At 51.4% G+C, this 25,778-nt stretch overlaps 1 protein-coding gene, 1 long non-coding RNA gene and 1 other non-coding gene across 7 annotated transcripts; 1 reads left to right on the forward strand and 2 right to left on the reverse strand.

Moving 5' to 3' along the window:
• Nucleotides 1-228: 228 nt before the first annotated feature.
• Nucleotides 229-2,422, reverse strand: LOC147574198 (uncharacterized). Its single transcript, XR_015244001.1, has 2 exons — nt 1,420-2,422; nt 229-460 (listed from the first exon to the last, which is right to left on the reverse strand). It is a non-coding gene; the product is annotated as an uncharacterized LOC147574198 (long non-coding RNA).
• Nucleotides 1,504-1,609, reverse strand: LOC112855741 (U6 spliceosomal RNA). The gene has a single exon (XR_003223045.1). It is a non-coding gene; the product is annotated as a U6 spliceosomal RNA (small nuclear RNA).
• LIG3 (DNA ligase 3) lies at nt 2,400-24,415 on the forward strand. Of its 5 annotated transcripts, none has more exons than XM_086686630.1 (20): nt 2,400-2,526; nt 4,595-5,148; nt 9,215-9,358; nt 11,178-11,375; nt 12,349-12,500; nt 13,194-13,360; nt 13,473-13,550; nt 14,015-14,183; nt 15,651-15,806; nt 17,546-17,677; nt 18,071-18,150; nt 18,490-18,577; nt 18,950-19,027; nt 19,354-19,477; nt 20,085-20,227; nt 20,570-20,644; nt 21,058-21,204; nt 21,852-22,044; nt 22,427-22,509; nt 23,628-24,415. In XM_086686630.1, exons 2-20 carry the CDS (start codon nt 4,599-4,601, stop codon nt 23,859-23,861), a joined length of 2,991 nt encoding a protein of 996 aa, XP_086542756.1. In that variant the 5' UTR covers nt 2,400-2,526; nt 4,595-4,598; the 3' UTR covers nt 23,862-24,415. The 5 variants fall into 5 exon arrangements, with proteins under 5 accessions (XP_086542756.1, XP_086542754.1, XP_025772571.1 ...); XM_086686628.1 differs by having other exon boundaries at nt 2,432-2,530; XM_025916786.2 differs by lacking the exon at nt 2,400-2,526 and adding an exon at nt 3,216-3,384.
• Nucleotides 24,416-25,778: the final 1,363 nt, after the last annotated feature.

Below are 25,778 nucleotides of genomic sequence, written 5' to 3' on the forward strand. Positions count from 1 at the left end.
TCATGGGTTTCATTAATGTACTTATGAATATTTGCTGAGTGCCTACTATATGCTATTCTCCACAGTACTATTCTCCACAGTGACGATAAAAAGACACATAAGGCACAGATGTCACCCTCCACAAACACTGAAGTCCAGGGCAGTGCTGTCCAACAGAAGTATCAAGTGAGTGGAGTATGCAGTTTTACATTTTCTAGTCACATTTTCAAAAGAGTGAAACAGTTGAGATTAATTTTAATATATTTTTATTTAACTAACCCAACTTATCCAAAAGATTACTTTAACATGGAATCAAATAGATAGTTGATGAGATACCTTACAGTCCTTTCTTGTTTGGCAACACATCTTTGAAATCAGTGTGTATTTTACGCTTACAGCACGTCTCAATTTGGACTGGCCATGCTTCAAGAGCCTGATAGCCACATGTGGCTAGCAGTGACAGCAGCCAACAGCACAGGGCCTGGGAAAAAGGTATAGTCCAGGGGATTCTCAAAACAATGTAGTAAATGCAGTGACAGAAATCAGGATTCCTCAACTGCCCGTTAAAATTTGAGCCTCCAGGGGCGCCTGGGTGGTGCAGTCGGTTAAGCGTCCGACTTCAGCCAGGTCACGATCTCGCGGTCCGGGAGTTCGAGCCCCGCGTCAGGCTCTGGGCTGATGGCTCAGAGCCTGGAGCCTGTTTCCGATTCTGTGTCTCCCTCTCTCTCTGCCCCTCCCCCGTTCATGCTCTGTCTCTCTCTGTCCCAAAAATAAATAAACGTTGAAAAAAAAATAAAAATTTGAGCCTCCAGTGACCTTCCAAACCCCAAAACCACGCTCATTCTGCAGCACACTAAAGACTGCCCCACTCCAAACAGTGGGATTGTGGTTGTCCTCAACCAATCAAATATGTCCAAACAAAACTCATCCTTTTACGCCAAATACCTACTTCTCCCTGTTCATTTTGTATCTCAGTTGATGGCACCATTATCTCCTGCTCACTCAAGTCATTCTCATTTCATCTTTAGGTAAATGAGCATTGTATCCAAGTATTTATTTATCCAATCCAAGTATTTATTTTAGGGGCGTCTGGCTGGCTCAGCCAGTAAAGCATGCAACTCTGGATCTCAGGGTTGTGAGCTCCAGCCCCACGTCAGATGTAGAGATTATGTAAAAGTAGAATCTTCAAAAAAAAATTTTTTTAATAAAAAGTAAAATCCGAATATTTATTTTTCAAAAGATGCCCGTTCCTCTCCATCCCAACTAACTGAGCATGTTCAGGCCACTTTCTCACATGGGTCACTACCAGAAATGTTTTGGTTTTTTTCCCAGCTTTATTGAGATGTAATTCACATACATTACTACAGAAGTTTAAGGTGTACACAGCATAATGGTTTGACCTATATATTATGAAATGAATGTGAAACTTACAAAACTTACCCAGTAAGTTTGGGTAGCATCCACCATCATATACATAAAAGAAAAAGAAAAAAGGGGAAAAAAAAGAAAAAATTGTCTTTCTTTAATAATATGGAACTCTTCATGAATTTGTGTGTCATCCTTGTGCAGGGGCCATGCTAATCTTCTCTGTATGTTCCCATTTTAGTCTATGTGCTGCCTCAGCAAGCACCAAGAACCTTTCATTTCTTCCCTTGCCTCAGTCTCTCCCTGACCCAGCCTCAAAAGTAGTTACTATTCCCTAAGGCCCTTTATGGTTGCCCATCCCCTACACAGTAAAAGTCAAGCTCTTTTGCACAGAGCACAGAATTCCCTCCAGAATCTGATTTTAGTTTGCCTAATAATGCCCGATTGTTTGCTGTTCCTAGACCCTGAACAAGTTCGCTTAGGTTCTCTGAGCCTGCTGCTCTTTTGTAAAACTAGCCATCCTAATCCCTCAAAAAGTTGACCTGAGGTTTAAGCAACACAAGGGATTACTCTCCCCAACACTCCTTTACACCTTAATGTGTGTCCACGTATCTAGTGCTTTTCAACTCAATACTATTTATTGAATACAACGTGCTAGGCATTGTGCAGGACACAAGACACAGGGAATATAGAAAAATAAATTGAAAAAAAAGAGGTTGAATGACGCATTCCTTTGCCTTCCCCAAGCTCATTACAAAACAGTTTCTCAACCATTCGATTTAAGGACTGGAGCATCTCTAACATTATGAACGCATCGGGGCGGGGGGGGGGGGTCCTCTGAAGGTCAGGCCAGGGTGCGACCCCAGCTACCACCATGCCCCCCCCCCCCGCCCCCGGCACCTCCACTTTTCCTGACCTCCACCGCAGGCGGGGAACCACCGCCAAACCCCAACACCGTGCCCAAAGCCGCACTCGGCGGAACCTGACCACCGCCCACGTGGCGGGGGGGGGGGGGGGGGGGGGCGGGGACGCGTAAAGCACCTTGGGCCCGGACCTCTGCGCCTGCGCACTGCGCGGGCTCAAGGACCCGGATTTAAAGAGACAGGCTCTACAACCGTCGTGGCGGCGCGCGGCCTGTGGGCGCCCGGTGCGAGGCCTGCGGTGTGCGCTGGAGCGGGGAAGGTAGGTGAGCGGCGGGCGCGGCGGGGCCGGGCAGCGGGGAGGGAGGCGGCCCGGGGGGGCCGGGGACCCGGGGCTCGGCGCGGCCCGGGAGCCAGCCCCCTCGGCTCCTCCCCCGCCCGCCCGCCGAGCCCCGGGGCACACCCTCCGTGACGTGGCGGCCCCCGGGGAGCCCACGGGGGTTGTCCCGTCGTTCCCGGGGACCCCCACGGTTCCGCGCGCGGGAGGGTTCCCCGGGGCCCCCGCGGAACCACGCTGGCCGCGCCGAGGCCCGTGTGCGTCCGTGCCGGTCCGTGCGTGTCGGGAGGTTTTCTCTGCCGGCCACGTCCCCTTCCCCAGCCCCGGGCCGTGTCCTCGCGCCCCTGGCCGGTCCGAACCGAGGAACTCGCTTCCCCGCTTCCTCTGCGGCCGTCCCCGGGCGTTCGCACCGGCCAGTCGCTCAGCCCACCCCCGCGAAGGCGTCGGGGAAGGCCCCCCGGGAAGAGCGGCTTCAGCGCGCTCGCTTCCCGGCCCGGGCTGCGTTCGGGCCCCAGCCGTTTCATTCTCCACCACGTTGGAGGAAACGCTGCGCGGCGGCCGTTGGGGGCTGCGAGCACACGGGCTTGCTCCGAGCAGCGTGGTGCCTCCTCGTGGCCCAGCTCGCCCTGGGCCTCGGGCTCCGCGGAGGGTGGGGTGCTGCGCCGCGCTCTCCGGTCGGCTCCGTGCGGAGCGAGGGGGCGCGCCTCCCAAACATCCTTCTGAGGACCGCGTGGAAACCTAATTCGGCCTGGGCTCCCCCGATGGGCCTGCCTTGCCCACATAACTCACCTCTGCAGACCTCCTCTCCCAGAGAATGCCCCTTGATGAATCTGCGCACTTTGTGTACGTTTTCAGGGAGTTCAGAGCCCCTTCCCCCAGCCCATCCATGGACTCCTTTAAATTTTCCCACTCATCCTGTGGAGTAGGTATTGTTGTCCCTACTTTGGAAAGAACAGAAACTGAGACACCAAGGAGTTAAGGGTTTTCTCAAAAATAATATAGTCACTCAACTGAACAGTCCCAGTCGCACTCCCATCCCTGATCCCGATCCACCTGCCTTCCTCTGCTTCATGTTGCACTACAGGAAGTAAAGCCTGCCTGTCATTGTAAACAGCTAACGTTATTTCCCTTTTGCAAAGCATGTGCGGGCTGGAAAGAATTTCCAGGATATTTAAAATGAGAACAATGAAGATACTTTAGAAAATATGAATATAAAATGGTGGGATACCAGGTAGACATAATCCCTTGTTTCCATGCGGGTTGATCTATCAGTTCCTTTGATTCTTGCCGTCCAGTTGCTTCAACATTCCCTGATTCGAGGTGCTATAAATTATGAGCAGGCTGGTTGCACAGAGGGAGCCTCTCCTTAAAGAATAAGTGCTTCCAATGGGTATTGAACCTGTGCTGTGTGCCCAGCTCTGTTCTTTGGGCCTTCCTCTTAGAATGACAAGTTAGGTACTATCGTTTTCCATATTTACAGTTGAGGACATTGAGGAAGGGAGACGTTAAGTGACCTACCAAGGTCACGCAGCTAATGAGCTGGGATATGAACCCAAGCAGTCTGGTTCTAGGCTCTCCACTTAATGGCCTCTCAAAGTAGGTCATCTGATTACATCACAAATCTATATAGTGAATTATTTTCAGAGGATGGCATATATGTTATGCTTCACATTAAAAACTTCACAAACCTAATGCAGTTCTTCTTGGTGATTAAAAAGAAACTTCAGGATAGCTTGTAATACTTACCAGTCATCATCCATTACGAGTATCGGATGTTGCTGATGGCCTGAGAAAAGCTTTTATGTTATTTGGATTTGATCCCCTTGATTATGATTTACTAGATGTACATGTGTGCATTAGATACTTGAACACCCTTTTGCAAACTGAATTTTCCTGTTTTGAACTTGTCTTCATCCTGTAGGCAATAAATCTTTAATACTTTGGGAAATGTTTAGTTAGTCAGCATGGACTGTGTTAGGACTCTGGCCTCTGGGGACAGTGGAAGCCTAGCTTCTGGTTTATATGTCACTTTTCCTGCCTCTTTTTCATGCAGCTGTATGACTTTGACTTTCAAGATCCTCTTCCTCCCAACCCTCCGCGCACTTGGGCGAAAAGAACTCTGCCTCTTCGGAGAACAACATCGCTGGCCTGACAGAAGACAGTTCGGCCATTGGTCAGAAACAGAGCTGTTTCATGGGCACGGCCTCCTCCAGAGAAGAAAGGCCGTTCTGTCATCCCAGAAAGGCGGTCTAAGACCACGTGCCACCCACCTTGTTTTCTTGCCAGGGTCGCATGTGGGACTCTGCAGTGGCCCCTGTGAGATGGCCGAGCAACGGTTCTGTGTGGACTACGCCAAGCGTGGCACGGCCGGCTGCAAAAAGTGCAAGGAAAAGATCGTGAAGGGCGTATGCCGGATCGGCAAAGTGGTGCCCAACCCCTTCTCAGAGTCCGGGGGCGATATGAAAGAGTGGTATCACATTAAATGCATGTTCGAGAAACTGGAGCGGGCCCGGGCCACCACAAAAAAAATTGAGGACCTCACCGAGCTGGAAGGCTGGGAAGAGCTGGAAGATAATGAGAAGGAACAGATAAGCCAGCACATTGCAGGTGGGTGGGGAACTGGTGCTGAGAGAGAGGAGGGGGAGAGTAGGACCCCATTTTTTTTTTCCTCCCTGCCTGCCGCCTTCTTTTTTGTTGTGTTTGTTTTTTTTTTTTAACTTTTTGAAAACATTTCCAAACTCACAGAAGAGTTGTGAGGATAAAAAAAGAAAAAAAGAAAGCTCTTATTCCCTTTCCCCAGACATACCTGTTGTTACCATTTCGTTGTCTTTGCATTATCATTTGTGTTCCTGTGCTGTTACTCTCTCTATCCACGTGCGCAGTTTTCTTCCTGACCCATTTTAGAGTAGGTTGCATACGTTATGGCCTTGGCCTTGAAGTACTTCAGTGTGTATATCTTAAGAATAGGAATATTCTCTTATGTGACCGTAACAGTTATCAGCTCCAGTAAATCAATGCCTTATATAATACTTTCATCCACCATCTGTGTTCAGTTGTGTCAGTTGGTCAAACAGTATCTTTTTTTTTTAAATACTTATTTTTGAGACAGAGAGAGACAGAGCATGAACGGGGGAGGGGCAGAGAGAGAGGGAGACACAGAATCGGAAGCAGGTTCCAGGCTCTGAGCCATCAGCCCAGAGCCCGACGCGGGGCTCAAACTCACGGACCGCGAGATTGTGACCTGAGCTGAAGTCGGACGCTTAACTGACTGAGCCACCCAGGCGCCCCTCAAACAGTATCTTTTATAGCTTTTGTCTCTGGTACAGAATCCCACTCTAGGATCCAGTATTGCATTTTGTTGTCTCTTTGTCCTCCTTAATGTGGAACATTTCAGTAGTCTTTTTTTTTTTTTTAAATGCCGTTGATATTCTTAAAGACTAGAGTACCTACCATCACACCCTCTTATCTTTCAACTTCTTATCCTATGGACTCACAGGTTACTTTTTCCTGGTGGCTTGTAATTTTATTGTATTTTATTAATTTGGTATTTATCCCATAGTTGGCCACTTGGGAAACCCCTTTGAGGGGGTTTCTGTGTCCTAGATGCCTCATCATTTTTTATTTATTTATTTATTTATTTATTTATTTATTTATTTTTTAATATATGAAATTTATTGTCAAATTGGTTTCCATACAACACCCAGTGCTCATCCCAAAAGGTGCCCTCCTCAATACCCATCACCCACCCTCCCCTCCCTCCCACCCCCCATCAACCCTCAGTTTGTTCTCAGTTTTGCCTCATCATTTTTTAAAATGTTTTTTAAAAAACTTATTTTTGGGGCGCCTGGGTGGCGCAGTCGGTTAAGCGTCCGACTTCAGCCAGGTCACGATCTCGCGGTCCGTGAGTTCGAGCCCCGCGTCAGGCTCTGGGCTGATGGCTCAGAGCCTGGAGCCTGTTTCCGATTCTGTGTCTCCCTCTCTCTCTGCCCCTCCCCCGTTCATGCTCTGTCTCTCTCTGTCCCAAAAATAAATAAAAACGTTGAAAAAAAAAAATTAAAAAAAAAAACTTATTTTTATTTTGAGAGACAGAATGCACACGTGTGGGGGGGAGGGGCAGAAGGAGAGCGAGAATCTCAGGCAGGTTCCACGCTCAGCACAGAGCCCAATGTAGGGCTCGATGCCATGATGCTGGGATCATGACCTGAGCCCAAATCAAGAGCTGGATGCAGGGCGCCTGGGTGGCTCAGTCGGTTGAGCGTACGACTTTGGCTCAGGTCATGATCTCACGGTTTGTGAGTCCGAGCCCTGTGTCGGGCTCTGTGGTGACAGCTCGGAGCCTGGAGCCTGCTTCGGAATCTGTGTCTCCTTCTCTCTCTGCCCCTCCCCAACTTGTGCTTTGTCTCTCTCGGTCTCTCAAAAAATAAATAAATGTAAAAAAAAGTTAAAAAAAAGAGTTGGATGCTCAACCGACTGAGCCACCCAGGTGCCTGTTTTTAAAAATATTTTACAAGAGCACACTTTACATACTGTATGTTAGCCAATTTGACAATAAATTATATTAACAAAATAAAATATTTTAAAGTACTTCCTTAATTTTCTGGCATAATGCTCTTAGGCTTACTTTAGTTTTTTATTTTATTTCCTTACTATTTTTAAGGTTTTATTTAATTTTTTTTTGGATGTTTATTTATTTTTGAGAGAGACAGAGACAGAATGCGAGTGGGTTGGAGCAGAGAGAGAGGAACAGAATCTGAAGCAGGCTGCAGATTCCGAGCTATCAGCACAGAGCCTGACGCGGGGCTTGAACTAAGGAGCTGTGAGATCATGACCTGAGCTGAAGTCGGACGCTCAACTGACTGAGCCACCAGGCGACTCTTACTTTTGAGATTTTAAAGTAATCTCTACACGCAGTGTGGGGCTTGAACTTACAACCCCAAGATCAAGAGTCACATGCTCTGGGGTGCCTGGGTGGTTCAGTCTGTTGAGTGTCCGACTCTTGATTTTGACTCAGGTCATGATTGCGCAGTTCATGAGATCGAGCCTGACATCTGGCTCTGCTGACAGTGTGGAGCTTGCTGGGGATTCTCTCTCTGCTCTCTGCCTCTCTCTCAAAAAAAAAAAAAAAAAACCAAGAAATCATGTGCTCCACCAGACTAACCCACTCAGGTGCCCTTCTTAGGCTTACCTCATGTGTATCCTACCATAACCCTGGAATCTGCCATTTCTCTGAAGAGTCCTGGTTCTGTTAGTGGGGAATGTCTTTAAAGAACAAAATCTAGATGCTCTATATCCTTGTTACCATGAGGTATCTTTGCTTTTAAGCTCTTTTAGCAGACAGAACTAGAAAATGTATGTTCATATGCAAAAACACCTGCATATACATACACAGATACATCTATATGCACACGTACATATTCACATGTGTGCATATTTTAGAAATCTTACACTGGTATTTCCAAATCCATTTAGTCCTTTATGACCTTCCTGTGCTCATTTTGACCTTTTTTTTTTTAACTTTATTTATTTTGAGAGAGAGAGACATAGCATACAAGAAGGGGAGGGGCAGAGAGAGAGGGAGAGAGAGAATCCCAAGCAGGTTCAGCGCTGTCCGTGCAGAGCCCCATGTGGAGCTCAAACCCACAAATCATGAGATCATGACCAAAATCAAGAGTCAGACACTTAACTGACCGAGCCACCCAGGCACTCTTCATGTGTTCATTTTTAAAGTAATCCTGTCTTCAATTAAGTATAGTTCTGGTCACCGAAGGAGAACTATAGCAGTGGCTCTACAAATGGGCAAAAAGATAAAAAACAAACAAAAAAAAAGTGGGCATCTATCATTGTTCTTGGAGAAGAGAGAAGACTTCCAAGAGAGAAAGCTTCTTCACATATACTCCTTTCTCAAGTTCCCCATCCTGTCCTGCCTTGGCCATTGGCCTTAGCCTTTGTCACTTCTTAACTAATCTCCTTCAGAGGAAGAGAAATACAAGGTAGAGTCAGACTGTCACACAGCTCAAAAAACTCAGCAGCTGGGCTTTTCCTGCCTGTGCCAACCTGACCTGCTCTGTTTTCCATCTTCATTTTACTTTCCTGTTCATCTATAAATCAGGGGGCTAATTCCATGGAGCTGAGTCCCCAAGTTTTATCTGTGAAGATGTGATCTGATTTTCCCCAAATCTGGAGATTATTATATATGGGATAAGAAGTAGAGAGTGTTGATGAAAATATAAGTTACTAACAGAGGCAGAGTAATGGGGTCTTTTGTCGCCAGAACCTGCTCCTTCTTCCCCTGCCCCCAGTACTCTGTTACCCACTAGCTTCACTCAAAAAGATCAGTCCAGAGACATCTGGGTGGCTCAGTCCGTTCAGTGTCTGACTCTTGAGTTCAGCTGAGGTCATGATCTCATGGTTTGTGAGTTCGAGTTCCACGTTGGCACGGAGCCTGCTTGGGATTCTCTCCCTCTCCCTCTCTCTCTGCTCCTCCCTCCCTCTGTTTCTCTCAAAATAAATAAATAAACTTGAAACAAAACCAGATCAGTCCACAGCCAACCTTTGTAATGCCATGGTAGTAACTTACCAAGTAAGGCTGTAAGAGCAGTTGTGAGGTTCTTTGGAAGCTTTTCTCAGGGAGTTTTCACTGAAACATATTTTCCCTTCTTTTGGGGTCCTACAGATTTGTCTTCCAAGGCAACAAGCACACCAAAGAAGAAAGCTGTTGTCCAGGCTAAGCTGACAGCCACTGGCCAGGTGACGTCTCCAGTGAAAGGTGCCTCATTTGTCACCAATACCAATCCTCGGAAATTTTCTGGTTTTGCAGGTGAGAGATTAGGGCTGCTTTAGCCATTATGGTTCTTTTAGTTTGGAATCCTATTTGGGATTCTGGCTAAGAGTGGAAGTTCTGTGCTATCTATCTGGCCTCCTTCAGAATTCGCTTTCCTCTGAGCAGAGGCAGGTAATGGCTAATTTTCAGCATTCCAGTTGTATAGCAAGCATTTCTTTGTGTATGTGAATCTCTGTGGCAGCCTAAAGAGGTTTTGTGTTGGCAGGACTTTTTGCCCTTGAAGTAGTCACCTGGGTCGGATGGAGATGATTATACCCTGCCCTAAAGCTTCCTTGTTTTTTGGTACTGAATGAAGTTTGAGAACTTGCATCCCTAATCTTGCCCAAACCGGAGCTGAAAGTATGGAAGAAGGGAGGTGGCATGTGTGTCCTGTGTAACAGGTAGCACTGGGCTAGGTAGGGACTCTTGCCCATGTAATTTGGTTTGTTCCTTCAGTTAACCTTACGAAGTACTTTTACGAGGCCTGTCTTATGAAAGAGAAAGCTGACATCCAGCGTTCATTATGGAATTAGTATTTACGCTAAAGTCTGTTTAACTCCAACGCCTGTGCTCTTTTCCCTGCACCCTGCTGCCTCTATCATTTGGAGACATTTCTGTGACTCAGGTAAAGAAAGTAAAGCCAAACACATGGCCTTAGAAGTTGTGTGCGGAGGTGGCTTTTTGTGAGTGAAAGAAGCGTAGGCTTCAAGTCAGAAGTCCCAGCATCTGACAGCTCGCTCAGGGGAGCACGTCGCTCTACCTCGGAGCTTCTGTGGCCTCATCTGTGAAGTGGGAACTGTAACACCTGCCTCGTTTACCACCCGGTATTCTCATGAGCACTAATGGAGAAAAGATTGCAAAAACAGTGCCTGATTCTGTGGGGGTTTTATTGTTTTAAAACTCTGAGGTTTGGTTTTTGTGTGGTGGTAGGCCAGAGACGGAAGTACAGAAGAGTTCAGGTAGCAATAAGGACAGCATGTTTCTGGAAGGGCCCTGGTCCTAGGGAGGGAAATTTGGGAGGAACTGAGAGGAATGGGGTGTTCTAAATTCTCGCATCCTGCTGAACGTCGACACTTTGGAGATTTTGTCCCCTATAATCCTCTTTAGACTCCGGGTCAGAGATGGGGATGGGTTCATAATTTACAAACCCCAGACAAGAGGAAGCTTACATCAGCAGTCTGCTAGCTAATGGATCTGCTGCAAGCTTGCAGAACAGAATTTGCTTTGTAAATAGCCACAAGGAAGTAAGAGAGGACCATTTGGGGATGTCTGGAGGAAAGTCTTGCTCATTTAGCCAAATACCTGTTATTTTGGCAAGAATAAAGAAGTGGTGATGGGCGGGTGGGAGTGGCGAAAGGCTGGAAACGCCTTCTCCCTGGTCTTGGGTTCCTCATCAGTATGAGGAGATTGAACTGGGTAATCTTTAAGGCGTCTTCCAGCCCCAACAGTCTGCGGTAGTGATGATTTCCCACTGACTAATATGTCACTTGGTTTCTTCTCCTGCTCTCCCTGCTTCTCTGGGGTCAGCTTTACCATTGCGGAGATCTGCTCTCGGCACAAAGGTGACCTATTCTGTGCGGCACTCATATAAACACATGCGCGTCAGCTGGGCACCTGCATGGGTGTGAGGCCAGTGTTTCTTTCCCATTAATAGCTGTGACGCCTGTTCTTTACCTGTAAGGTGGGAATAATGGTATCCCCCCCACAGGGCTATTTTGGGGGATTAAGTGAAGCTCCAGCAGATGGCTTGTCACTTTCCCTTTCTTCTTTCTCAGCAAGGCCAGTGAATCCTCCCTCATGTTTCTCCCTCCAACAGCCAAGCCCAACAACTCTGGGGAAGCCCGCTCAAGCCCTACCCCTAAGGCAAGCCTGTCCTCAAGCAGATGTGACCCCAAGCACAAGGATTGTCTGCTGCGTGAGTTTCGGAAGTTGTGTGCCATGGTGGCTGAAAATCCTAGCTACAACACGAAGACCCAGATCATACAGGACTTCCTTCGGAAAGGTTCAGCAGGAGGTGGGGCTTAGAACATCCTGGATGGGCATTTCCTTTGAAGAGCTCAGAGCCGTGACTGGTTTCGTGGGCATGTGAACTATACGGTTTCACGGGGGGAGAGGGGGAGCTTGCTTTGATGTAATCTTCTGTTAATACCATCTTGAAATTCTCTTTTTTTTCTTTAGATTTTTCATTTTTAAGTAACCTCTACACCCAACATGGGCTCAAACTCACAACCCTAAGATCAAGAGTTGCATGCTCTACCCACTGAGCCAGCCAGATGCCACTTGAAATTCTTAATAATTTTGAAGAATGAGCCCTGCATTTTTACTTCTTCTTTTTTTTAATGTTTATTTTTGACAGAGAGAGAGAGAGAGATCGTGAGCAGGGAGGGGCAGAGAGAGAGGGAGACACAGAATGTGAAGCAGGCTCCAGGCTCCAACCTGTCAGCACAGAGCCCAGTGCAGGGCTTGAACTCACAAGCTATGAGATCATGACCTGAGCTGAAGTCGGATGCTCAACCAGCTGAGCCCCCCCCAGGCACCCCCATTTTTACTTCTTACAGGCTCCACAGGGAGCACAGCCAGTTGTTCTTGGGGCACAGTGGCGTCACTCTTCTGCTGCCCTTATTTTATCCCCAGAAGGCCGGAAGGACCTATTGCATTTGACCAAGAGGAAAGTTCACTATCCTGCATGTTGGATAAGGTTTTTGTGAACGATTCATCTAACAAATGATCATTGAGCATCTGAATGTGCTCATCACTGGGGACACTAAAGCAAAACAGTGGCTCCGCCCTGTGGGAGTTCATCCGGGGAGGTAGATGCGTAAGCCACGAGCCACCAGATGCGGTAGCCTCTACCTCTGTGATGAAGTACACGGGGTATTGTGGCAGCACAGACAGCGATGTAGACATCTCTTTCAGTTCCTTGAGTTTATGTATGTGTTTGTTTAAGCTCCCATTTCTCAAGAAGGGTTCTATTCTTCTGCCTCCAGATGGTTTCCACGGTGACGTGTACCTAACAGTGAAGCTGCTGCTGCCAGGTGTTATTAAGAGTGTTTACAACTTGAACGATAAGCAGATTGTGAAGCTTTTCAGCCGCATTTTTAACTGCAACCCAGATGATATGGCACGAGACCTAGAGCAGGTCAGGGGAAGGGGAGGGTGGGCGGCGTTCCAGGTGGGGCTCTGCCAAGCTAGGCACCTGCAACCTCTTTTTTCTGGTTGGGGCATATACTGTTTTAGGAAACTGAAACCCATTTGAGCAAGCTTCCTTTTCGAGAGAGCTTCCTTTACTAGAGGCCACAGCCGTTAGTGTCACAAGGTTGAGGACGGAAATTGGACTGCGACCCCATGAGAGGCCTAGATCTCAGCGACGGGGTTTGAGACTTCCCACTGGCTCTCCTTGGGTTCTCATTCTGGGCCCTCCTTTTTCTTGTTTTTTTTTTCACCGTAACTTGGTATAACATTCAGCTTTTGTTTGTTCACAACTCCAGCTTTGGCAGCATAGAAAGTTTCTAACCGAGCGCTGCCCTTACCTGATGACCATATTTGTTTCTTGGTCCAAATTCTACCAGGAACCCAATTGGCTGCGTCCTGGATTAGTCCTTCCTTGCGTCACTTCTCAGCCAAGGCAGATGGCCAGATCCTAAGGCGGGTAGAGGTGCCCTTTCCAGGAACTGTGGGTGGGATAGAGTCTCCAAGAAGTGAGCCCAATATGTGCGAGCTGGGAATAGGAGTGATGATTGAAATCCCTGACTCACCTTTAGTGCTGGGGGGTTGGGAGATACGCTCGGCCACTCTGGGGTTGCAGCAGAGCCATTTTGGTTTTTGGAGACAGGGTGACGTGTCAGAGACGATCAGAGTCTTCTTTGAGCAGAGCAAGTCTTTCCCTCCAGCTGCCAAGAGCCTCCTCACCATCCAAGAGGTAGATGCGTTCCTCCTTCGCCTCTCCAAGCTCACCAAGGAGGATGAGCAACAGCAGGCCCTGCAGGACATCGCGTCCAGGTCGGGGGAGCTGCCTCGTGGGGCTGGGCGTGGGGAGATGCGATCGCCAGGAGAGGAGGCTTTGGGGGTCCACAGCTCTGCAGAGAGCAAGCTGAATGTGCCTCACCCCTAGGTGTACAGCCAACGACCTTAAGTGCATCATCAGATTGATCAAACATGACCTGAAGATGAACTCAGGTGCAAAACACGTGTAAGTCCCAGCCCCTCTGATGGCCTGAACTGCCAGCTTCCTTTGTTGCCAGCTGGGGTCAGGGCCTTGGAGTCCTGATCTAGATTTAAATCCTCATTCTGCCTTATTCCTTCGTGTGGGACCCATCACTAGACCTAGCTCAGCCTCCGTCTTCTCACGTAAGATGTAAGGATCCCCTTCTCACGCAGTTGTTAAAATGGAAAGTATGGAGCATGTTCAAAAAATAGAATATGAGTTCCTTGTCCGCCCCGGCCCCCTCTTTGCCATGGCAGCACCCATGGAGGCCCAGTATCTCAAAATGCTGAGTTTTCCAAGAGCTCGTTTTCCTGTGAAAGTCTTTAGACAATAGAGCGTCAGCTTCCCCTCTGTATTGAGATGCTCTCTCTCTGAGAACTGACTGCTATCTAAAGCAGTAAGGTCAGAGACGGTGGGTTTTGTTTCCTTGCTCCCATCTGCCTTGGCAGGTTAGATGCCCTTGACCCCAATGCCTATGAAGCCTTCAAAGCCTCACGCAACCTGCAGGACGTGGTGGAGCGAGTCCTCCGCAATGAGCAGGAGGTGGAGAAGGAGCCAGGCCGGAGACGAGCTCTGAGTGTCCAGGCTTCACTGATGACGCCAGTGCAGCCCATGCTGGTAAGGATGCTGCTCCGGCCCCACGTGCTCCAGATACTCCCCGTGCTTGTGAGATCTGCTAGGGTATGATGCTGGAGGGGTTTGGGGAGGGAACAGTGGAATTGCGGAGGGGTATGTTTCCGCGGGGAATTAGAGGTAACGGAGAAGGCGGCGTGATCTAGCAGAAATACCTGAATTCTAGGCCCGACTCTGCCAGCAAGCTGTAGAATCTTGAATGAGTTACTTGGCCCTTCTTAGTTTTTTCTTTCCCTCACACAAATGATGTATGAAATCTTCTGAAGCATCTACTTAGAATGGTTTGTCGGTCATCTTTCCTGAAAACAGGTGGATGTATTAAGTAACTCCTGAGATTCTGTGACCTACCCCAAAGTAGCTCTGAGACTTAGTGGCAGAGCCGAGCTGCTTATGACAGGGTGGCTTGGCCTCATATTCTTCTGGAAAACACAGCTCAAGGAATGAAGACCAGGTGTGACCGAGATCATCTTGAGCCTCTGTTCATTTCACGAGATGTGGGATTTCCTTTCTGGGATTGGTTTTTCTGTGCATCGGGCCCCTCCACATATGCTGCCGGGCCTACTATGCGGTCCCTGGGTTGCTCCAGCCGGTGCAGTGCCTTTTGTGAACCTGCCTCGTGTGTGCTGCTAACGCCTTCGCAGAAGTGTTCTCTCCCTCCCGGGAATGTGGGATGGCCAGCTCCAAATTTGTGAGCTCACCATCCCGGGGACAGGACTCTTGTCACCGGCAGTAGTGGCCTTTCTGACTTTTATAAGAGTTCTGTCCAGAGTCTGTTGTACAACTTGTCACTTATTTGAAGAGTGGCATGGGTTCTATAGCTTAGTGCTTAACCCCACAGGCTTTGGAGTTGGGGCTAGCTGCAAACACCAGCCCTGCCATTGACCAGCTATATAGCTTTAAGGAAGGACTCAACCTCTTTGAACGTCTTGTTTTCTCAACCATGAAGCTAAGACAGCGTCCCTCATGTAAGATAGCACATGGAGGGTGTGGCGGGGCTATGTCTGATCTATACCCGTGAATAGCCCCAGAATGGTAGTCAGTCAGTCAGTGTCGTGTGAGGCAGGGTGGCCCTGGTATGTGAGGAAGCACTCCTGTGACTTGTCCTGACCGCTGTCCCTGACCGCTGCCACCCTGCCAGCCCCTGTCAACGTTCTGCATCCCTTATCTTACCTCTGCGTACCTCCTTTGCTGACCGGTGTGTTTAACAATAAGCCAAGACCCTGCAAGATCTTAAATTATTGAGAAGAAAATGAAATGCTGTTTCAGCGGAAGTTTATTACTCTTTTAAAATGAATCACATTCGTAGTCTTCAAAAGGCAAGCTCCGTGCCAGCCCTGAGGGCATCCTCCGGTCCTCACTCCCCGGGACCTGGACTCTGGGGCTGTCCCTGCTGAGCAGCCCCCAGTGGGAGAGCACCTGTAAGTCTCCAGGCTTGTCTTTCCTCACCCCAAGGCCGAGGCCTGCAAGTCCATCGAACATGCGATGAAGAAGTGTCCTAATGGCATGTTCTCTGAGATCAAGTATGACGGGGAGCGAGTCCAGGTGCATAAGAACGGAGACCACTTCAGCTACTTCAGCCGCAGCCTCAAGCCCGTCCTGCCTCACAAGGTATAGGTTCCTTCTTTTCTGCCGGGACTTTCTTAACCTTCCTGCCTCTAAGACTCTCAGGGGCAGGGTTCCATAGTCATTTCAGCTCTGGTACCCAACAGGGGTTTTCTCATATCTGTTGAATGAACGTGTGTTTGTTTTTGGAGTCTCATTAACGAGGGGCTGCCCAGTAGGGACAGCCAAAGAGCCCAGACTTGGGTAAGTCAGCAGAGCCCCAGGGGACAGCGATACTCCCCTTGCCCACTGTGACACTGAGACAGTGAGCTCACCTTGCAAGTGACTTGCAGTGCTTGTCTCTTACGTTTCCATGCCCGTGTGCTTCTCAGAGCTAAATTACAGGTCGGGTACAAAAGGCTGTGGAACTGTCGTTCATGAGTTTGGTAAATATTTATCGAGTGTTTTGTCTGTGCTGAGCACTGTTCCAGGTAGTGGGTGTACAGCAGTAAAAAAATGGGCAAAGGTTCTTGCCCCCTGGAGGCTTACATGCTGACGGAAACAGTCCAGTGGGGACATCTGGGAGCCCAGACTCCTGTCCTTCAGTCAGGGGCGTTAAGAACCTCACCCCTCAGTCCTTCTCAGCACCAGGGCCTCTGTGAGCCTTGGGGCTCTCTTCAGGGGAAAGCACCTGGAACATCTGGCCCCAGGAGCTTGTGAGTAGATGGACTTCCTGTCCTTGCTACCCGTTCTCTCCTTGCTCAGACTCCATTTTTCAGAGCTCCGGGGGTGAAGGGGACCTGTTGGGTGGCTCCCGTGCTCCCCTCCCCTTGCCTTCCTGCTAGAGCCCTGAGCCTCGGGCTGTTCATTTCAGATGTCCAGAGGAGAGCTCAGCACTGCCCTCCCTGGGGAGATGAGCGCAGGCTCACTGGCGTGGTCGGACCCAGTAAAGCCGCCGAGGAACTGTTCCCAGGGAGCAGCTGCTCAGTGGGCACCTCTGTTACCCAGGAAGAAGTTCGAGCCTGGCTTTTCGGAGTGTAGAGCCCTTTCCAAAGCTTCATTCGTTCCTTGTCTCTCCTGTACTTCGGGTTTGTGGAGAGTGGATTGGGGATTGAAGTAGAGCAGGACAGGTGTACAGGCCTCTCCTGTCCCAGCTTCCAGCCCCATAGGTAGCAAGGGCCTGCGTGCCCGGCCCAGGGGAGGAATCAGGCCGCAGTCACGCTCTCTGGACCTCACTGCTGGCATCACTTGGCAGGGGCTAGCAAGGGTGGGACTCCTCCCTCTCTGGAACTATCAGAGACTAGGTTTCTACCTCTATCAGGAAAAACTCTAATTCCAAACATCCTTTCTTACTCATTTTGAAGATGGTTGTGGATTTCAAGCTCTCAGAGAAGACCCTCCTGTTTCCTCGCTGCTCCTAAGAGGGTTCATTTCTTCCTTTCCATCCACCTCTTTGTAGCTGACCTGTTCTCCCCACAAGTGTCTGCCTGGCCGCACTCCCTCCTCTCATGTTTGTCCACCCCCACCTGCTCCTGCGCATACTCCACGCCCTTTTTCTTCCTTTTTCCTCCAAACTCTCCATGGCTCAGGGGACTCAACCCAGGCCCACCTCTTCCTGGGTCCGAAATACCCATTCGTCTGGTCTCAATGGCTGGTAAGGCTTAGGTCTGTTTTGCACATGAGTTTGGCTCCCCGTGTTGATGTTCTGCGTTCCTTTTGGGGCCTGGGTTTTGCTTTCTGGCTCGGCTGTAGGTCACTGCTGCCCGTTCCTCTGTCCCTTACCTAAGTCACCCTTTTGCCTCCAGGTGGCCCACTTTAAGGACTATATCCCCCAGGCTTTCCCTGGGGGCCACAGCATGATCTTGGACTCTGAGGTGCTCCTGATCGACACTAAGACAGGCAAACCGTTGCCCTTTGGGACTCTTGGGGTGCACAAGGTACTGGCTCAGGGCCACACATGTGGGAAGGAGCATGTGTGCGCATGTGGACGTGGACGTATGCGTGCTGTTGGTCTGAATGGAGGGGAATCTGTCACTCACTCAAGGTTAGGCTTATTCTTTGTTTCTGAACTATTTCTGAATGTAGCCCTGAGTTTAGATGTGTTTTTTTTGTTTTTTACATAAAAGGAGCTAGTACAGGGAACTTAGAATTGGGTTGATTTCCATTTAGGACCATGTGCTAAGTGCCCTTGTGGCCCAGGGCTTCAGAGCATGTCAAGACTTTTCTGTCCAGTGCTTTAGAGGGTCTCCAGAAGTGGATTGGGACTCCCCATTTTTTCTGCCCTCTTGTTTTTGTCCCTCATGTATCTCCTATCTCATTTTTCTTTACAGAAAGCTGCCTTCCAGGATGCTAACGTCTGCCTGTTTGTTTTTGATTGTATCTACTTCAATGACATCAGCTTGATGGACAGGTGAGGGAGCTCTTTTTGGCTCCTGAGTAGGGAGGCAAGGGCTCGCTCACCTTGGGAAGGAGGGAGGGGAAAGGGGCTGGAGCCTGTGCCTCTTTGTACCCAGAGCTGGGGAGGAGGGAGCTAAGAAGTAGCACACTTGCTACACGCACAGTGCTCCACGAAGCAGAAACGGGACCTGCGAGGGCCAAGTGGCTTTTGTGCCGCAGCTCGGTCACGAGAGAGGCTTTGAGCCATGGCAGTCCCTCTCGCGAAGCAGCAGTTCGTCGCTGAATCCCTCTCTCCTCAGAACTCCTGATGGGGGTCGGAGGACCCTGACCTCAGCTCTCTCATCCCCCTTAGGCCTCTGTGTGAGCGGCGGAAGTTTCTTCATGATAACATGGTTGAAATTCCCAACCGGATCATGTTCTCAGAAATGAAGCAAGTCACTGTGAGCAAAGACCACACCCCAGACAGCCGCCTAGTGGTTTGAAAGGGCACACAGCCCCTTGGTCAGATGTGACTGGGAGAACGAGTCTTAGTTGTCTTATGGGGGCTGCCGACGTGTGTATGTCGTCCACTAGTCACCCCCGGGAGGACAGGGCATGAAACACTCTTCTGCGACGGGCTCCCCATGTCTCACAGCCGCAGTAGCTTTCTGGTTGGGAGAATCCCTGCTTTGCAAGACCTTGGTTTGTCGTACTCAAGTCGGGGTGTTTCCACTGGGCCCCGCACCAGTGTGCGAAAGGGAACCGCGGCCACCTCCCCGCCACAGCAGTGTCTGTTCTCACGCCAACCTCAGCATCTCTCTGTTATCCTTCAGAAAGCTTCGGACTTGGCCGACATGATAAACCGGGTCATCCGAGAGGGGTTGGAAGGGCTGGTGCTGAAGGACGTGAAGGTGAGCCACTCAGCCACTCACACCCTCGGCCTTCTCTCTCCTGCGGGCCCCCCCACCCACCCGGTCTCTCCAGCCCCGGCCAGCAGAGGGCGGTGTCAGCCTGAGGTGGCCGGGGCTGGCTGCAGCAGGGCCCTTTCCAGGGTCCGCACATCTCCGTTCTGTGTCTAGAGGATGGGTTTGTGTATGTTTCCTGGGCCGCGAGCTGGGGGGTCTTGGCCAGAGTGGGCCGGGCACTGTGGTAGAGCCGAAATGTCAAAGGAAGAGGTAAATCCCACCCTTCTGCGGGTTCCATTCTAGTTTGAATCTTTCTTGCTTTTTCCTCTCAGGGTACATATGAGCCTGGAAAGCGGCACTGGCTGAAAGTCAAGAAAGACTATTTGAATGAGGGGGCCATGGCTGACACAGCTGACCTGGTGGTCCTTGGGGCCTTCTATGGGCAAGGGAGCAAAGGTCAGGGAGGCCTCTGGATGGGACTTCTTTGACAGGCACCACTCAGGGTGTAGGCTGGCCTTTTTGCTGGCTTAATCTACCAGCACGGCCCATCATGACTTCCACGGTTCTGGGATCAAGGGCCCCAGACTGACCCGTGTCACCTCAGGTGGGGACATCTATGTGAGAGCTATAGACTTGGGCAGGGAGAGGTCAGGCAAGAGTACCCTATGCTACCTGGCATTAAGAAGCTCACCATCAACTACTTCCTCGGGGCCTGGCCACTTTCTACTCAGAGAAAAATCTCAAAATCTCCTGACTGGAGGGGAAGTTGGGGTCTGAGGAATGAATCTACTATGTGCCAGACACTGTTCAAGTTGCTTTACTCACCGGAATCTGACAAATTCTCTATGATTGTCCCTAATTGACTAAAGAGGAAATTGGGACTCATAAAGGTTTAACTTGTGTGGCTAGTAAGAGGTAGAGGAGGTAGATCCAGGAGGGGCACTCGGCGCTCTGATGCCTGGGCCCAGGGCTTTCCCCTCCAGCAGGCTGCCCCTCACTGGGCACGTGGGGCTGACAGCAACGGCTCCCTCCATCCGCAACTTAACTCGCCGCCCCCCCTCAGGTGGCATGATGTCCATCTTCCTCATGGGCTGCTATGACCCAGGCAGCCAAAAGTGGTGCACGGTCACCAAGTGTTCGGGAGGCCATGATGATGCGACGCTTGCCCGCCTGCAGAAGGAACTGGACATGGTGAAGATCAGTAAGGTGAGGAAGGGACCTGTTTGGCCTGGGCCTCTGGACTGGCCGTCGTCACTGAGACTGTGCTTGGGGGACTGCGGGGATCGTTGATCTGTCTCCACAGAGAGTTGCTGATTGGCCATGGGAGCAGCATTAGGCCTTCAGAGTCTTTGAGTGCCAACCTTGTGCAGACCGGCCCGCCTGCTCCCTGGGCCAAACTCTCTCTGGGCAGGGAGGATCCCCTGGGGTGAGGGTCAGCCTTTTGTAAACAGTCATCTCCTTGCACAAGCCTGTGACTGGGGAGGGGAGTAGCATCTGCTTCTTGTTTTGGCGTGGGAACAGCCCAGCACAGCGTCTTTTGTCTTCCAGGATCCCAGCAAGATACCCAGCTGGCTGAAAATCAACAAGATCTACTACCCGGACTTCATAGTTCCAGACCCAAAGGTATCAGCCCAGTGGCCCGAGGCCCTCCAGCCCACAGAACAAGCTTGCAGATTCCGTAGGGCCACAGAGATGCCGTTTCAACCTCACGGACAGCCCACCTGAGGATGGGGGTCTAGACCGGGCAGCCAAGTGATGGGCCAGTCGGCTCTGAGGAATCCTCAATAGAGGGAGGATGACACTGACCATCCCCTAGACACAGAGGGTTTGCTCGAAGTGACCGGGCCCGGTTCCTTCTGTGCACTGACCGAGAAATTGAGACCCCGGAGGAGAGCCAGAACTTCCCTAAGGTCACATAGCGTCAGCAGCGCCTGTTAGCCAGTGCTTTTTGGTTTTAACGGGTCTGTGTTGCTTCTAGCTGGTTGGGAGAGGCTTCCCTGCTTCACCAGCGAGTGACCTGACTTAACCCCTGACAGAAAGCTGCCGTGTGGGAGATCACAGGGGCTGAGTTCTCCAAATCTGAGGCTCACACGGCCGACGGAATCTCCATCCGATTCCCTCGTTGCACCCGGATCCGTGATGATAAGGACTGGAAATCTGCCACTGACCTCCCCAAACTCAAGGTGCCTGCTTACGCTGCATGTGTGTCCTCTGCCCTGCTGTCCTGGCCTGGCACCCCAGCTGTCTGGCCCGCTCACATGTTCTCTCTCCCCTGAGACCAGGAGGGCAGTGGAGGGAGACCACCTGTCACAGGGCCAGGAGCTGCAGCACCCCGAGGGAGAATGCCGTGCTGCTCTCCCGCTTCCTGCTCGGGGGCTGGCCCCAGGCTGTGGTCTGTGCTGCTGAGAAGAACCGGGGGACAGAAAACAGTGATTTGTACCGACTCCCTAAGAGACAGGGACGGAGTTTAGAAAAGCACTGAGGGGCACCTAGGTGGCTCAGTCGGTTGAGCGGTCGACTCTTGATTTTGGCTCAGGTCGTGATCTCTCGGTTCGTGGGATCGGATCCTGCACTGGGCTCTGTGCTAACAGCGGGGAGCCTGCTTGGGATTCTCTTTGTCCCTCCCTCCCTCTCTAAATAAATAAACTTAAAAACATACACACACACACACACACACACCAAGAAAGCCAGCTGCTTTTTTCCCTGCCATTTATTTGTCTGTCTCCCCTCTTTGTTCCTTAGCCACACGGACCTAAGACACACCTCAGAGGCCAGTGGCTGGGAAGGTAAGGGAAGGATCACACCTGATATTCTCCGTGCCTCTCCTCAGGAACTGTACCAGCTGTCCAAGGAGAGGGCAGACTTCACTGTGGCAGCCGGAGACGAGGGGAGCTCCACTACTGGGGGCAGCAGCGGAGAGAACGAGGTTACCTCGCGGCCTGCCTCCAGGGCCTCCCCGAAGCAGCCCTCCACCAGTGCCAAGAAGGCAGGAGGGAGGCGGAGCAGCCCCGACAGCCGAGGTGGTAAGAAGGGAGGGGCTGCGGCGATGAGTGTGGTATGAAGGCAGACATCAAAGGACAGGGACCTGGTCTGACATTCCGGCTCTGAGATCATGTGATTCTCTGCATCCGCCGTGACAGACGTTGACCGTGTTCCTGTTGTGTGTCCAGCCGCGGGCCAGAAGCCATTCTCCTGGGCCCCCTCCATCTGCTCAGTAAACCTGAGTGACGGGACCCCGGGAGAGCCCACCTGACCTTTGGATAAGCCCCCTCTGAGCTCCCCTCCCGTTTCAGCCGTGCTCCTAGGAGAGCCAGGGCCTGGCCCTTCTGCGTGCTGCCCTGACCTCCGGGGTCCGTGTCCGCTCCCCTCCCCACCGCCTAGTTCTCACCCCGAGCTCTCCCGCAGGTAGCAAGCACACAGCGAAGCCTCCCCCCGTGAGAGTGGGAGAGAAGCGCAAGGCTCCCGACGAGCCCCCGGGCCAAGCAAAGGTGAGGGGAAAAATGGCGGGGTACCCGCGGCCGGCTTGGCCCAGGGCTGTGCGTTCCCGATCCTGCACTGGAACACGGAGAGACGAGCGATGTCTGGGGACTGATGGCCAGACACGCACCCCACCCCGCCGCGGCTGCCAGCACCGCTGCTCCACCCTGTGCCCTCTCGTTGCCTTGCAGAGGCGGCCGGCCAGCCAGCAGAGAGGAAGGAGAGCTGTGTCCACAGGCAGGAGATAGAACAGCCGGGCCTCGCTGAGAGGCTGCAGGGACCCATCGGGCTGCCGCTCCCAAGTCACAATTTACATTAAAGAAAGGGGAGGAAGCCCAGTCTGGGTGGAGTGCGGCTGGCCGTGTGAGTCTGTGCTGTCTGTGCTCGGGGCCAGAGCAGACTGAGCCCACGAGGAGCGGAGTGGGGAGAGGGCGCTGGCTTGGTGATTGTCCCCCAGAGAGCCCTTCGCCTTTTGTAGCCCCTTCTCGGTCGTTGGTTTGACAACAGCTATTGAGCACCTACTGAGGCCAGTGATTAGGCTGGCCCAGGGGGGACGTGGGAAGTAAACACCCGATCTCTGTACCGTGTGACGGAGCCACACAGTCCTCCCCGCTAGCCAAAGCAAGCACCGAAGTTTGGCAAGTCAGGCCCCGAGCCCCGTCCCCGGCACACGTGTAGAACCGTTCCTGTCTTTTCCCTGCGCGAAGCCCTTGAATCCGTTCACGGCCGAGGAGGGCTCCTGACCCCGCAGCCTAGCTAGTTGGGCACCGTGGACTGCTCGATCAGCCGGCATCCCGGAGTCCAAGAGCCACTAGTCCCGCCTGCCGGATGGTTCTCAGACACATGTACTTCCCCCTTCTCCAGGTCCCCGCATAGGGACCCACCCTGTCTTCCTCCTTTCCCTCTAGGCAGGGAGGGAGGGGGGTGCTTCCTCTAGAGTGGCTGGAGGACATGGGTTTCAGTGCCTGTTCCTTTTCTCCACTAAACTCTCCGTGCTGGTGTCCTGACCACTAGGCTTCATCTCTGGCTCTTGTTGTGTCTCAAGTCCCCTTAGTATCTGGCCTGTGCTCGTCTCTGTGGAGGCCCATCGGTCCCACTGCTGACCGCACTGACCCCTGTGCGTTTGCAGGTGCTGCTGGACATCTTCACTGGGGTGCGGCTCTACCTGCCACCCTCCACGCCGGACTTCAGCCGTCTCAGACGCTACTTTGTGGCATTCGATGGGGACCTGGTGCAGGAATTTGACATGGCTTCGGCCACGCACGTGCTGGGGAGCAGGGACGAGAACCCTGAGGCCCAGCAGGTCTCCCCGGAGTGGATCTGGGCGTGTATCCGGAAACGGAGGCTGGTAGCTCCCTGCTAGGACCGCGGCCCTCCGTCTCCCTTGGCCGCACTCTTCTGCCTCCCCACAGGCCTGTGCTCCTGCTGGGCAGGCAGGCGGCCCCAGGAACCAGGGCAGGCGGGTGGCATTTCTTCTCCAAGTGGTGCATTTTCAGAACACGCCAGCCATGCTTGGTCTCTTCCCGACCAGGATGGACTTGCTGTGGGCACCCCTCCAGGGAAATCACTTTCTCCTGCTGGTTTACATAGATCTTTCAGATCTGGGTGCTGGTTTGGTTGTCTTTGTTTTCTTTCAAAAGCAGCTTCCCCACGCCCCCCCCCCCATAAATAAAATCTCTTGCAGTTATCCCTGGCCTTGCCCCCCGTCCCCTGTAACTTCCCTAGCGATTAAGGCTATTGAAGGCTGTCCACAAAGCCACTTGCCCCTTTTACTTGCAGGCTCCTTTTAAAAGTTGCATTTAAAAGACTGCCTTCGGAAACGCTTCTTCTACTTGGCGGAACTTGTATTCAACTTGGCCCTTTTTGCCAGGAATGAATCCTTATTTGAAAGAAAACAAAATGAATTTTATGACTTAATTCTCTGTGTTCTCCTCTTCCAGGGTATGGGTCCTGGTTTGAAGGGAGGGCACCAGGATCAGGTAGGAAAATGGGGCCTTTCTACAGAAGCCAGGTTGTGTGAGCTACTCCTCTGGGGGACATAGGGCTCCAGGAGGATCTGCCTCCTCCAAATCTGGAAGCAAGACTGGTTTTGAGAGTCAGAAATCCACCCGAGGACAAAACCTACACAGCGTCCTTACCAAGAAAGGCTCCTGCGCCACTGAGGCTGGCTTCTTTGAATAAAAGGAAAACAATTCAGTGTAGTGGAGTGCTGTTCAGTAGAACTTTCTCTGGCAATGGAAATACCCTGTAAATCTTCACTAGCCAAAATAAATTAGGCACACTTAGCCAAGGAGCTCTTGGAATGTGGCTAACACAACTGAGGAACTGAAGTTTTCATTTTAATTCAACTTTAAATGGTCCCAAGTGGCTAATAACTACCACATTGGACAGTGCAGGGATGGGCCTGGTTCAGATCCAAGCCGAGACTCCGAGGCTGTGACGTCTGAGCCTCGCTTCCTCCCAGAGGAGTGAGGAGAGGACTTGTGCCTGTGTCCTTAGGCTGCTGCAAAGAGTAAACAGATCCAGGATAACCTGTGTGAAGCACTCAGCACAGCGCCCAGTCCACAGTTTTCTGGAGCAGGGACTACACACGTGCCCACTCCCTGCCTGGGACCTGGGAGAGGGCGCCCCAGCCCCTGACTTCCCAGCTCTGGTCACACCACTCCCACAGCCTTGGGTCTGTGTGCAGCTCATGCTCTGGGCTGGCGCAGGTTCATCAGGCTGCCCTCTCCTTACAGACCAGCTTCCACGTTTTCCATTCTGCAGACTCCAGAGAGTGAGTTTTTTTGTCTTACTATCAACAGGTCATCAGGCTTGTTTGTCCATCTCCTGAGTTAAGTTCATGAGCCTCAACCTCTGGAACATGCTGGAGTGTCTGAGTCTCTAAGATTGAGGACCACTGCCTCCCCCAGACCCCCTCCAGTGTGTTCAACTAAGGTGATACTCCGCTGGGAGGCTGCTTGCCAGTCGGCCTGGAGGCCAGCTCTAACCTCGTCTGGGTGTCTACCTGCTGGTTCAAGTGTGTTGGGAGGAAGGGACAGGAGGGGTTGGTACCACCCTGACTCTAGTCCAGCACACTGGTGTTTCTGAATAGGCACCATTCAGTCTCACATCAGTATTGAGAATAAGACTCTCTTTATTCTGTCCTTTGTGGAGACAAAAGCTGCTGCTCCTTTGAGCGCTGACCTACATAAATTTCCACCCCCTTCTCCAGCCTCCTCGGGCCAAGCAGCCAGACAGGGCAGCAGAACAAAGTGTGCCCCTTGGGATTCTGCCAAAG

This window comes from Puma concolor, chromosome E1 (assembly GCF_028749965.1).
Source record: "Puma concolor isolate L17-30 chromosome E1, mPumCon1.1.hap2, whole genome shotgun sequence".
Lineage (NCBI taxonomy): Eukaryota > Metazoa > Chordata > Mammalia > Carnivora > Felidae > Puma > Puma concolor.